Consider the following 13,515-nt stretch of genomic DNA (forward strand, 5'->3'; position numbering starts at 1 on the left):
CCCATGTCCTATTCTGTCCTTGTGAGCTCTGACTGTCTCCTATTCTCCATAGTTACATGTTAATATACTAGTCCTCTCCATAGTTACATGTTAATATACTAGTCCTCTCCATAGTTACATGTTAATATACTAGTCCTCTCCATAGTTACATGTTAATATACTAATCCTCTCCATAGTTACATGTTAATATACTAGTCCTCTCCATAGTTACATGTAAATATACTAGTCCTCTCCATAGTTACATGTTAATATACTCCCTATAGTCCTCTCCATCTCCTCTCCATAGTTACATGTTAATATACTCCCTATAGTCCTCTCCATAGTTACATGTTAATATACTCCCTATAGTCCTCTCCATCTCCTCTCCATAGTTACATGTTAATATACTAGTCCTCTCCATAGTTACATGTTAATATACTCCCCTTAATACCTGTACTACCCCTGTATAGCCCTCTCCCTTTCCTCCATATACTTATAGTCCTCTCCCCTGTACTGTCTCTCAGCAGGCAAAACTGTGTTGTAATTCAGAGTTGTAGTGTTGTTACAGTGTTGAAACCACATCATTTCAAGCAGTTTTGCCTGCTGGGTCCATCCTTCCCTCCCTAATCCCCTATCTCTACTTGTTCCCTCCCTCCATTCTGTCGTGTCTTTGTTTTCTCACCCTGCCGTCTTACTGCTGCTTTGTAGGAGGAGTTGGAAGCCAGGCCCTCCCTCCACGGAGCTGCTTCCATCGATACTCCTCAGAGCCGCCACCTTAAGAAAATGAGTGCTCTGACTAGTAATGTAAGAAAGGAATACCTGAGACCCTGGGGCGGGGACCAATGGGCTGCAACTTCCTGCAACTTCCTGTCTGTGCCTTGTGACTTATTTTCTCCTTCTATTCAATGACTCACTGATTGATTGATTTCTGGGAGCGTATGTTGGGGCACCTCTGCTTCCGTAACTTAAGGACTCAGGGACATTTTTTCATTTCTGTTATGATTTGATCATTTTCCCTCCCTTTTTCCTCCATTTTCTTGTTTTCATTTGACCTCCAGTCCTTTTTGTTTTGTTTCCCTTATATCTGTAGCTACCTTATTTGTATCTCCCATTGCAAGCTTCGCTGGTCACCAAACATAGACAAGCATGGTGATGCAATAACTATTTTCCTTCAAGTCAATGAAAAATATTAAATAGATGTTTATTTAATTTTAATTTTTCTGAGTTTGAATCAACATGTTAAAGGATAAATGTCTGAATCGCCGGGACATGTAGTCGATGTCTCTGTCTGATGTGGTACCGTGCCATGGGCTTATTGTTGTTGCATCATTCTACAGAATTACAGAATTATCTCTGTGCTATGAGGACTGTGTACATCCTGTAGCAAAGCTTATCTACGGCATCTTATTCACAACAGACAGAGTTGACCCCTATGAGAACCATTTTATTAATTTGCCAGAAGTTCTGTCACTGCCTTTTCATTTGGAGCATATTATAATTAGAAGATTGTTTTGCTCATTTCTATTGGATTTACACACTCCTCATTCCTCTCTCACCCTCTTACTCTCTCTATCTCTCCCTGGTGTTTCTCTCTCACCCTCTTACTCTCTCTATCTCTCCCTGGTGTTTCTCTCTCTCCCTCTTACTCTCTCTATCTCTCCCCGGTGTTTCTCTCTCTCTCCCTTGTGTCTCTCTCTCTCCCTGGTGTTTCTCTCTCTCTCTCTCTCTCCCTGGTGTTTCTCTCTCTCTCTCTCTATCACTTCAAACGGTTATGCTGTATAACAAGGGCTAGTAACCGAGTACAGTAAGGAGTTACATAGATTCAGAAACTCTGAATTTGGATCCCTCTAAAATCATTTAACTAACCATGAGCCCTTTTTATATTATGTGACCGAATACTATATTCTGGTGTACTGTTGTTCTCCTCGTTAATCCTACTCTCTCTGCGTCTGATTTGATTGGCTTACCTTCCTCACAGACACAATCAGACTGAGTCTAACACACACACTGCCGTATGATATCCCTCCAGGTGCAGTACAAGGCCAAGCATGACAAGGAGAAGGGGCTCAGGCCAAAGTATGACATGAAGGAAAGTGTTGTTTACAAGACTCAGAAGGATGCACACCAGCTGGCTAGTGAGGTACGTGTTGCACTCACCCAAGTAGAAGTACCACTCTTTTAATATGATAAATACTCATTCAGGCTAGAGGTCTTTACTCACAGGTGTTTATCAAAGATATACCAAGCAACCGGGACCAATTATAATGATTTATCTATATAATCACTCTCTATAATACGATGATGTTCCTTTGTCTGTCTTCTCATCTCACAGGTGAAGTACAAGGGTGACCTGAAGAAGCTGCACAAACCTGTAACCGACATGGCAGAGTCTCTGTCCATGCAGCACAACCTGAGCACCAGCAAGCTGTCCAGTGACGTAAGACAATCTCACATAAGCCCTTGTACCACCGTCTTGAATCCCGGTAGTGTCATCATCACCATCATCCCGCGTTGCGTAACAACCGCCTTCTCAAAAACCAACCGCCTCGCCATGGCAACCCTCCAACCAAGTCATTCCATATCATTAGGAATCACTGGCTCTCCCTATTTCTCTCCCAGCAGGCACATCTGGTTGTAATGATGTCATTTCAACCAATTTACAACCAGAAATAGATGGAATGTAGTTGTAATGACGTAATTTCAACCAGTTTACAATCAGAAATAGTTGTAATGTAGTTGTAATGATGTCATTTCAGCCAGTTTACAACCAGAAATAGTTGTAATGTAGTTGTAATGATGTCATTTCAGCCAGTTTACAACCAGAAATAGTTGTAATGTAGTTGTAATGAGGTCATTTCAGCCAGTTTACAACCAGAAATAGTTGTAATGTAGTTGTAATGACATCATTTCAACCAGTTTACAACCAGAAATAGTTGTAATGTAGTTGTAATGATGTGATTTCAACCAGTTTACAACCAGAAATAGATGGAATGTAGTTGTAATGACGTCATTTCAACCAGTTTACAACCAGAAATAGTTGTAATGTAGTTGTAATGATGTCATTTCAACCAGTTTACAACCAGAAATAGTTGTAATGTAGTTGTAATGATGTAATTTCAACCAGTTTACAACCAGAAATAGTTGTAATGTAGTTGTAATGATGTCATTTCAACCAGTTTACAACCAGAAATAGTCGTAATGTAGTTGTAATGATGTAATTTCAACCAGTTTACAACCAGAAATAGTTGTAATGTAGTTGTAATGATGTCATTTCAACCAGTTTACAACCAGAAATAGTCGTAATGTAGTTGTAATGATGTCATTTCAGCCAGTTTTGTCCTGCTTTGCTTATCTAAGCCGTAGTAAAACACAGATCAATAGTGAGTTAATCCTCAAGGACATCATCTGGTAGTGACCCTGAACCTTCTCACCTTTGACCTACAAACTTCCTCACATAACCCCTTGTTCTCCCAGTACTAGTACTAGAACCTGCTGTAACCTTCTTTTCCGTGTCTTTTTTCATTAATCTATGGTCTAGATTAGTCTTTTTCACACATCGTCTCCGTCTAGCATGTTATCGTGTGCAGAATTGATTTCTTCCTCTTTTCTTCATAAAAATCTAACTTAGTATATCATAACTTAGTCTTCTATAACCACTGACGCTCAGAACTTTCTGCCTCACTCTCTCTTTTTTCATTTTCTTTCATTTCATTATTTTTTATTCCTTTTTATTCCCGCTCGTTAACTTTTTATAAAACATTCTTGTTAAAAAACATCTATATTTAAATGGGTGGCATTGAGTGAGCTAACGACAGTGGCTCTTTTTCCCTACGCCTTTGTACTGAGCTGTTTACTGGCCGCTGATTCCCTCTTAGTACCAGTACAAGAAGAAACATGAGGACATTAAGGGTCACTACCTCATGATTGCTGACTCACCAGAACAGCTTCATCACAAGGAGGCTTCAGAACTACAGAGTCACGTAAGTGGGCCAATGTATGGGACGACCTATGAACCAGTCCTATTGGCATCACCCGGTTTTAACTTCCCGTGTTTGAGATGTCAACTTCCTGTTTGAAAATCATCTCTCCAATATTACAATTCATCATGTGACCTGCAAATCTAAATTCTGAATTCTCCCAGGTTTCTTCTCCTACCTGTGAAGTCATTAAATAGTGGAACACTTTGAGAAATAATTAGTGTTTGTATTGTTGACTTGCAAAAACAGTTTTACTGGAAGTGTTGGTTGGGCTGTGTGTTATTATGTAAGTCATTTTTGAATGAATCCACTCGTCACACCATCATTAAACCTGAGAGGTTTATACCGCAATCCTTATAAACTGGTTCCCGTGCTTCCATTCTGTGTGGAGTAATTTTGCCCTCTGGATTAGAAAGGAAAAATGAACTTCCCCTGGTTTAAGTGGAAATGATATCTGGACCAGAATTCACCATATTTAAACAAACCTGTGTCATAAACCCTGTCAGTGTGTTCTGAAGACACCTTGTTACACTGTTATGGTGTTATAGCCCAGTTGGTATCGTTTAGGCCTCAATGGTAACCTTAAATGGCCTATTTAGTCATATTTATTCAATAAAGTAAGTCAACTTTATTCAATAAATACATTTAGAAACTATGATATTGTGAATATATTTGTCTGACTCCTCTTTGTCTGACAGGTGAAGTACAAGGAGAAGTATGAGAAGGCTAAAGGGAAGGCCATGCTGGACTTCGAGACCCCCACCTATGTGACGGCTAAGGAAGCCCAGCACATGCAGAGCGCGGTAAATACACATTATATCGTTTCAACCCAATATCTAACTGTTGGTTCAAACAACCATTTTACTTTGCAGTTTGGATTTTCGCTGATGCTCAGAAGAGAATACGGAACACTCAACTGTTTTTGCCTGACAATGTATCTGTACTGTATTTCTGGGGTGGTATTTGGAGATTCTGCAGACTGTTGTGTGTTCTCCATAAGTGTTACTTCAATGTCTGTGAACTGTACTCTCCCTATGTGTAATTTGATGTGAAAGGTAAGCACTGGCACTAAGCGCCCATAACATATTTCTATGGCACTGACACATGATGTACTTACTGTAAGTTCAGAAATCCAAATGTTCCTCTGATGATCCAGGGTTAAGGTACGGTACTGGATGTCTGTCTGGTAGTCATGTTTCCCTGCTAGTGCACAGACAGACTGACGCAGAACATATTGACTGTTGAAGAAGACGTGGCTCCTTACACAACAGAGCACTATTATACATGCACAAACACAAAAAGGTTTCGAATCTTATATTGTGTGTACAAAAACACTACCCACACCAGAGGTATACTGTGGTCATGCGTAAAGTAATACACCCCTGATTTGTTCTTAGTAAGAATATTGAGGTGAAGCTTGCATTGTGACTGTGGACTTACTACGCTTGGATGTTATATGTTGTATCTCAGCTGTGTCTGTCACTTGTCTTATCTTTGTGGCTAATAGAAAGACTATCATAAGGAATATGAGGAGTCCATAAAGGGAAAGAACCTCTCAGGCTTGGAGGTCACCCTTACCATGTTGCATGTCAGACATGTCACCAAAATAGCCAACGAGGTAACGAACGGGCATTTACCACCTCTTTCAACTCCTCCTCCTCCTCCTCCTCCTCCTCCTCCAGTTCCTAATTCCCCTCCTCCTTCTCCTCCTCCTCCTCCAGTTCCTAATTCCCCTCCTCCTTCTCCTCCTCCTCCTCCAGTTCCTAATTCCCCTCCTCCTTCTCCTTCTCCTCCTCCTCCTCCAGTTCCTAATTCCCCTCCTTCTTCTCCTTCTCCTCCTCCTCCTCCAGTTCCTAATTCCCCTCCTCCTTCTCCTTCTCCTCCTCCTCCTCCAGTTCCTAATTACCCTCCTCCTTCTCCTTCTCCTCCTCCTCCTCCAGTTCCTAATTCCCCTCCTCCTTCTCCTCCTCCTCGTCCTCCAGTTCCTAATTCCCCTCCTCATTCTTTTCCTCCTCCTCCTCCAGTTCCTAATTCCCCTCCTCATTCTTCTCCTTCTCCTCCTCCAGTTCCTAATTCCCCTCCTCATTCTTCTCCTCCTCCTCCTCCAGTTCCTAATTCCCCTCATTCTTCTCCTCCTCCTCCTCCAGTTCCTAATTCCCCTCCTCCTTCTCCTCCTCCTCGTCCTCCAGTTCCTAATTCCCCTCCTCATTCTTCTCCTCCTCCTCCTCCAGTTCCTAATTCTCCTCCTCCTCCTCCAGTTCCTAATTCCCCTCCTCCTTCTCCTCCTCCTCGTCCAGTTCTTCACTCTCCTCCTCATTCTCCTCATTCTCCTCCTCCTCTTCACCCACCCCTGGTAATCGTACTAAGTCCCTCACAACCACCACAGCCCTCCTTCTTTTAATCCCACTTGAGACTTTTTCTTAATTGTTCTGTCACACCCAGGTTAGATGTGGTCAGCTTGCATGGTTCGCCACCTGAAGATAATACACTCTATGACTATTACACATAATAAATACACCCTTTTCCATGTGCATAGTACCATAGTAATGCTGCATGACTGTTTTAGTTGTAGAATTTGTTTTATTGTCATATCTGCGCTGTCATCTATGTTGACATCCTGACTTGTTTAGTTCCCTCCATCTAGTAGGACACTACAGGAGGTTTGGTGCAAAACAACCATTCCCTCCATCTAGTAGGACACTACAGGAGGTTTGGTGCAAAACAACCATTCCCTCCATCTAGTAGGACACTACAGGAGGTTTGGTGCAAAACAACCATTCCCTCCATCTAGTAGGACACTACAGGAGGTTTGGTGCAAAACAACCATTCCCTCCATCTAGTAGGACACTACAGGAAGTTTGGTGCAAAACAACCATTCCCTCCATCTAGTAGGACACTACAGGAGGTTTGGTGCAAAACAACCATTCCCTCCATCTAGTAGGACACTACAGGAGGTTTGGTGCAAAACAACCATTCCCTCCATCTAGTAGGACACTACAGGAGGTTTGGTGCAAAACAACCATTCCCTCCATCTAGTAGGACACTACAGGAGGTTTGGTGCAAAACAACCATTCCCTCCAGGGGAATGGTTGTTTTGCACCAAACCTCCAATATTGTCCTACTAGACGGAGGGAGGACACAAGAGGAAGTTTGGTGCAAAACAACTGTCTGCATTTGTCTGCTTTGTCCATCTGGTTTTTCTGTCTGGTTTGGCTTTGTATATGAACCCTGTTTCCTGTGTTTGCTGTGCATTATGACCTAATGAAATGTAGGCATGAGTGCTTTTGACAAAGAGCCTCATGAACAAACTGTCTTGTACCAAAGATTCTGTGGGTATTTATTGTCCTATTGTCTAATGAAATGGGATTGTTTTTTTTAATCAGGCTGCTTACCAAACTCACCAATGTCTTTCCAATGTCTAATTTAATAAGTCTATTGGTCATAATACTTATTGTAAAAAATAAGAATAATGTCCAATTTGGCAACTCAATATTTGTTTATACATGTCAACCAAAACCAGAACTGGTCTGTCATAATCTGAAGGCGAGACTTGGTGGCTTTGAGAATCTATGTGTGAGCGGTACTGCCACCTGAGCCTTTACCGTACCGTGTCCTGTCTGTGTGCCCTGCCTGTGTTACCCTGCCTGTCTCTCTGCAGCCTCTCTGTTCTTCCTTCCGCCCCGTAGAGAGAGTACAGGAGGGATCTAGAGGAGGGGGTGAAGGGTAAAGGGCTAACTGTTTTTGAGGAAACTCCTGAGCTTTTGAGAGCAAGGAACGCCACTGCTATCCTGAGTCAGGTAGGACTGCTACAGATGGAACAGGCTTCTTCTCTAATCCCTTGCTCATCCCCCTCTTCCTCTGCTTCTTCTCCTCCTCCTCTTCCTGCTTCATCACCTAACTAACCAGACAGCTGATTGGTTTTCTTCTTGGCTCTGGCTAATGACATTACTAATGTGTTTCCAAGCTAATAGTGTCGTTCCCCCAGCCTGGTCTCAGATCTGTTTGTGCTGTCTTGCTAACTCCAATGTTGACAGTGACTACAGGAGTTGGCAAGACATCGCAAACAGATCTGGCACCAGGCTAGTAGTTCCCCAGGTTAACCAGATAATATGATGTCTGAAACAACTTTCACTGAGATTCACGCTAAACCTTCTTCTGTCTTTCAGCTCTGAGTGGACCCTTCCTGTCTCACATCACTCTCCCTCACTTGTAACTTAATCCCATGATCTGTTACTGTTGGTTTGTGATGCTAAGCTCTCTGTTCACGGTTCCCTAGGAGTCTCCTTAATCATCCCCTTAGCTGAAGATGTTTTAACCTGTGACGTTTCTGGTTTTGCAGCCCCTAAACCAATGTGACATAATATCCAGTAGTTATTTTGAATACTCACTATAAATAGTATTGTGTTTGACTTGACTGTGTGTAATGTGGCTGTTTGCAGAAAGAGTACAAGAAGGCATTGGAGACAGAGATCAAGGGCAAGGGAATGTTGGCATTGGCTACAGACACGCCAGACTTCATGAGGGCTAGGAATGCTACAGACATCCTCAGCCAGGTCAGTGGGACAGGGTTTTTGGGCCAAGACACCCTTGTTTTGTAATATGTGCGTTAAGTCCAGTAATTTCAAAAAGCATAATACATTATAGCCATGTTTTTTTAGGTGATAACAACCAGAGTAGCATTTACTTGTAACCTAGAAGCTATTTCATATTGTCCAACTGTCTTCGTTATACCTGAGTTGCTGTATAGCTATTTTACATGTAATGAATGCACACTATAATCATAACCACTTTATGTTCATTGCCTTCCATACTGTAATTGTGTACTGTACCAAGAATACTGAACAACCACTCTCCATCAGTGCATGTAGATGTTATTTAACTAAGAGTGTGTTTCTGAGCTGCAGTTTGTGTCCCTCCTCAGCAAAAGTACAAGCAGACTGCCGAGGCGGACAGGGCTAGCTACACTAGTGTTATCGACACCCCTGACATCCTCCATGCACAGAACATCAGGAACATGGTCAGCCAGGTAAGAGGAAAGCTCCAAACTACTATGGATGTCTATTAACTGTGTACGTAAACACTTCATAAACTATGTAGATACATTTTGCATCAATTTGATTGATATAGACTAATATGCTTTGAATACATTGCCTTTAGAGTTGAATGACCAAGCTCTTATGTGACGTCTCTCTCTCTCTCTCTCTCTCTCTCTCTCTCTGTACTGTGTCCCAACAGAAAAAGTACAGGGAGGAGGCTGAGAAGTGCATGTCTCACTATGTGCCCGTCCTGGACACGCCTGAGATGATGAGAGTCCGTGAGAATCAGAAGAACTTCAGCACTGTAAGTAGAAGCCTTTTAAAACCCTTTGTTCCATTTTAGAACCTTCCGTTTTAGAACCCTCCCTTTGGAACCAAGGCCTAGGTTCCAGGTCTCAGGTTCACCATGCCCCCATGTCAGTCAGTGGCAGCAAGGTGTCTCTCTGTGCATCTTCAGTGTCTTGACTTCAAAGTATCACCTTCAATACTTTATGTACATGTATGTATATGTTCATTGTTTCTTTATGGACATCTGTTGTGTTTTTCTGTCTGAACTAAAAGAAACCAGCAGCATATGGACATTATGTTTATTATCTAATTACCGATTCAGAAAAGCCAGTCTCAAGACTTTTTATTGTCGTTGGAAAGTACAGTAGCTAATTTCATAATTTAGTTTACACTGAATAAATATATAAATGCAACATGTAAAGTCAAAAAGAAAGGAGGACCAAGGCACTCTTCATATAATTAATACAAATGCCTTTATTAGTATGGCATGTTCAATAGAAACAAAGTAATTTTTTAAACCGACGTGTTTCGGCTGCATGGCCTTCGTCAGGGAGTACAACAAAAATGAATACAATGTCCTCTTTTGAACAGCTTTTCAATCAGCCCTGATTGGAAGAGGGAGTGGTCACACAACATCAAACTAACGATGGAGTACAGCAAGGATAACATTCACTTTTTGGACCTCGACATTAGTAAAAATGAGAAAGGTTGTTTGCACACATCACTCTTTAGGAAGCCGACAGATGGGAATACCATTCTGAGGGCAGACAGCTTTCACCCCAAAAGGCTAAAAGAGAATATTCCATATGGCCAATTCCAAAGAGTCTGCAGAATTTGCGATCAGGAAACAGACTACAGTGTCAAATCTGCTCAATTGGAGAATGGCGTCTTGAATCGGGGCTACAGTGTTCAGGTCCTGAAAGATGCCAGTATAAGGGCTGAATTACTTGACAGAGAGAACTTGTTGTGAAGGGGATACATCAGAGAGAGTGTATTTTGTTATGAAATTGTGTGGGCAAGCAGTTTGCTGATTGAGAACAGAGTTGAGAACAGAGTGCCCTATGGTGGTGGTGGGGTTATGATCCGGGCAGGCATAAGCTACGGACAACGAACACAATTGCATTTTATTGATTTAAATTTGAATGCACAGCGATACCGTGACGAGATCCTGAGGCCTATTGTGAGGCCCATTTTTTTAAAGGTATCTGTGACCAACAGATGCATATATGTATTCCCAATCATGTGAAATCCTTAGATAAGGGCCTAATGATTTCATTTAAATTGGCCGATTTCCTGTTGCGTGTTGCATTTCTATTTTTGTTCAGTATATGTAATAACAGAATGGCTTATTAGATGCAGTTGAAGTCGGAGGTTTACAATCACCTTAGCCAAATACATTTAAACTCAGTTTTTCACAATTCCTGGCATTTAATCCTAGTAAAAATTCCCTGTCTTAGGTCAATTAGGATCACCACTTTATTTTAAGAATCTGAAATGTCAAAATAATAGTTGAGAGTGATTATTTCAGCTTTTATTTCTCATCACATTCCCAGTGGGTCAGAAGTTTATATACACTCAATTAGTTGCAAACCGTAGTCTGGCTTTTTTATGGCGGATTTGGAGCAGTGGCTTTTTCCTTGCTGAGCGGCCTTTCAGGTTATGTCGATTTAGGACTCATTTGGCTGTGGATATAGATACCTTTGTACCTGTTTCCTCTGCATCTTCACAAGGTATTTTGCTGTTGTTCTGGGATTGATTTGCTCTTTTCGCACCAAAGTACGTTCATCTCAAGGAGACAGAACGCGTCTCCTTCCTGAGCGGTATGACAGCTGCGTGGTCCCATGGTGTTTATACTTGCGTATAAAACCCCATGGTGTTTATACTATTGTTTGTACAGATGAATGTGGTACCTTCAGGGATTTGAAAATTGCTCCCAAGGATGTACCAGACTTGTGGAGGTCTACAATTTTTTTTTCTGAAGTCTTGGCTGATTTCTTTGGATTTTCCCATGTTGTCAAGCAAAGAGGCACTGCGTTTGAAGGTAGGCCTTGAAATACATCCACAGGTACATCTCCAATTGACTCAAATGATGTCAATTAGCCTATCAGAAGCTTCTAAAGCCATGACATTCTTTTCTGGAATTTTCCAAGCTGTTGAAAGGCACAGTCAATTTAGTGAATGTGAACTTCTGACCTACTGCAATTGTGATACAGTGAATTATAAGTGAAATAATCTGTCTGTGAACAATTGTTGGAAAAACTACTTGTGTCATGCACAAAGTAGATGTCCTAACCGACTTGCCAAAACTATAGTTTGTTAACAAGAAATGTGTGGAGTGGTTGAAAAACGAGTTTTAATGACTCCAACCTGTCTTTTCTTGATGTTTTTGTTATTGGGAGACATGTTAACTGCACTTGTGCTCTTTTCCCTGTAGCTTCAGTACCAGACAGACCACCTTAAAAACATAAAAGGCAAAGTGTCATCAATAAAGGAAAGCCCTGAAATGCTTTCTGTTAAAGAGAATAGAAAGATTTTCAGTTGGGGATACCTACTGCTCCATGAGTATTTAATATATATATATATTTCACCTTTTCTTACAGCACATTTTCATCTCTTTCTTTTCCTCCCCTTTCTTATTATTAATATCCTCTTGAGCTGATAATGAGAGATTAATCATAGCCAAACTTGTGTTTCTGTATTAGGTTAATAACATGTTTAGATTTTAGATCTCTGGTTTGAGCAATGTTGTTATGAAATACGGCATATAGTACCACTTTGAGCCAAAAGGTTTCATGCTTTATGACTCGTAATGTCATGTGTCATCTAGAAACGTTTTCTTTCTGTTTTTTTGTCTGTTGTAGGCCTAGCTGTCTTTTCCCCTGTCTTTTTCCCATGCACAAATCACTCAACCAACCTCTCAACTGATAGAACAAAGACTCACTACTGTTTTCCTCCTCTTACCGTTTAAAGATTCGGTACAAAGAGGACTTGGGAGGAGGAACAGCTCTGTCAGACACCCCAGAGATGGACAGAGTTAAATGCAATCAGACAAACACTATAGAGTGACCCTGCCTGTCTTCACTCAGTCTACCCTTTGAACCCCCCCCCCAGATCTCAAATTTAACAACAAAAAAAACATATAATGTTTTAATCTCTACATAATTGCAACCATTTTTTCTTTCCACATTTTCAACCCCATTTTGCAGAGTTTGTGCTAATCTCAGAGTTCATTGTGCCACCAGACTCATCAGGACATTAAAATAATTAATTAACATTACATCTAAGATCTGTAATAAACTAAACCAAATATCTACCTTTCATTTGCTCAGAGGTTCCCTAGTCAGTTCATAGTGTTATATAATTTGCAGTATATTCTGTAAAAGCAAAAGCACTTAACTGCTGTTGACATGCAATGTAAATGTCACAACTGTGTTATCTACCTGCTTTATGCCGGCTGCATTCTCACTGTCTTCAGTGAGGCCATCGTCCTTGCTGTTGCTGCTGCTGTATGCGTGTGGCGTACTTGTAGTATACGTGTAGTGTACTTGTAGTATACGTGTAGTGTACTTGTAGTATACGTGTAGTGTACTTGTAGTATACGTGTAGTGTACTTGTAGTATACGTGTAGTGTACTTGTAGTATACGTGTAGCGTACTTGTAGTATACGTGTAGTGTACTTGTAGTATACGTGTAGTGTACTTGTAGTATACGTGTAGTGTACAGTACGTGTGCTTTATATCTGTTATCTGTCTTGCTTTGTCTCTGTCTCTGTGTTTCTCATGGAACCACCAGAGTAGGTCAAGGACTCGTTGTGTCGGGGCACAGCCATCTCAGACCTACCGGGTGTGAAGAACGTTCGTGAGATGCAGAAGAACATCAGCTCGGTACTCGAGTTTCTATCTAGTCCCTCCCATAAAGGAGGCCCCCCATAATTTCCCAACCAACAAACCTCAAAAAACCTCTCACCCTCTCTGTCGTATGACCCCTAACTGACCTCCAATAATGCCCCCTAAAGCATCAGTGGTTATTCTCCTGACCTTTGACTTCTGTGTGCCAAGATGAAGTCTAGCGCTTCAAAATAACTTAGCGGTACAAAAATAACTTCATTTCCATTGTCCTCCAAACTAAAGCCCTAAATAGATTCATCCCATGTTTGTTTTCTTGTTTTCTATTGGTTGGTTTCCTACCAGACAAACAAATTGCCTTGTGATTTTTCTTCTCCATTTTTTCTTTCT

At 41.3% G+C, this 13,515-nt stretch overlaps 1 protein-coding gene across 31 annotated transcripts in view; it reads left to right on the forward strand.

Annotated features, from left to right (window-relative positions):
- The window catches only part of LOC139380850 (nebulin-like), a 95,611-nt gene that overhangs the window by 76,830 nt on the left and 5,266 nt on the right, over positions 1–13,515 (forward strand). For 9 of the 31 annotated variants that reach the window (XM_071123952.1, XM_071123951.1, XM_071123959.1 and 6 more), the window contains 9 exons: positions 688–783; positions 2,009–2,119; positions 2,312–2,416; positions 3,855–3,959; positions 4,655–4,759; positions 7,643–7,753; positions 8,396–8,509; positions 8,878–8,982; positions 9,192–9,296. In XM_071123952.1, coding sequence (XP_070980053.1) covers positions 688–783; positions 2,009–2,119; positions 2,312–2,416; positions 3,855–3,959; positions 4,655–4,759; positions 7,643–7,753; positions 8,396–8,509; positions 8,878–8,982; positions 9,192–9,296 — 957 coding nt within the window. Of the gene's footprint in view, positions 1–687; positions 784–2,008; positions 2,120–2,311; positions 2,417–3,854; positions 3,960–4,654; positions 4,760–7,642; positions 7,754–8,395; positions 8,510–8,877; positions 8,983–9,191; positions 9,297–13,072; positions 13,335–13,515 lie in introns of those variants that run through there. The other 22 variants (XM_071123962.1, XM_071123967.1, XM_071123973.1 and 19 more) reach the window with 9 other exon arrangements.

The sequence above is a fragment of the Oncorhynchus clarkii genome, chromosome 22, assembly GCF_045791955.1.
Source record: "Oncorhynchus clarkii lewisi isolate Uvic-CL-2024 chromosome 22, UVic_Ocla_1.0, whole genome shotgun sequence".
NCBI lineage: Eukaryota > Metazoa > Chordata > Actinopteri > Salmoniformes > Salmonidae > Oncorhynchus > Oncorhynchus clarkii.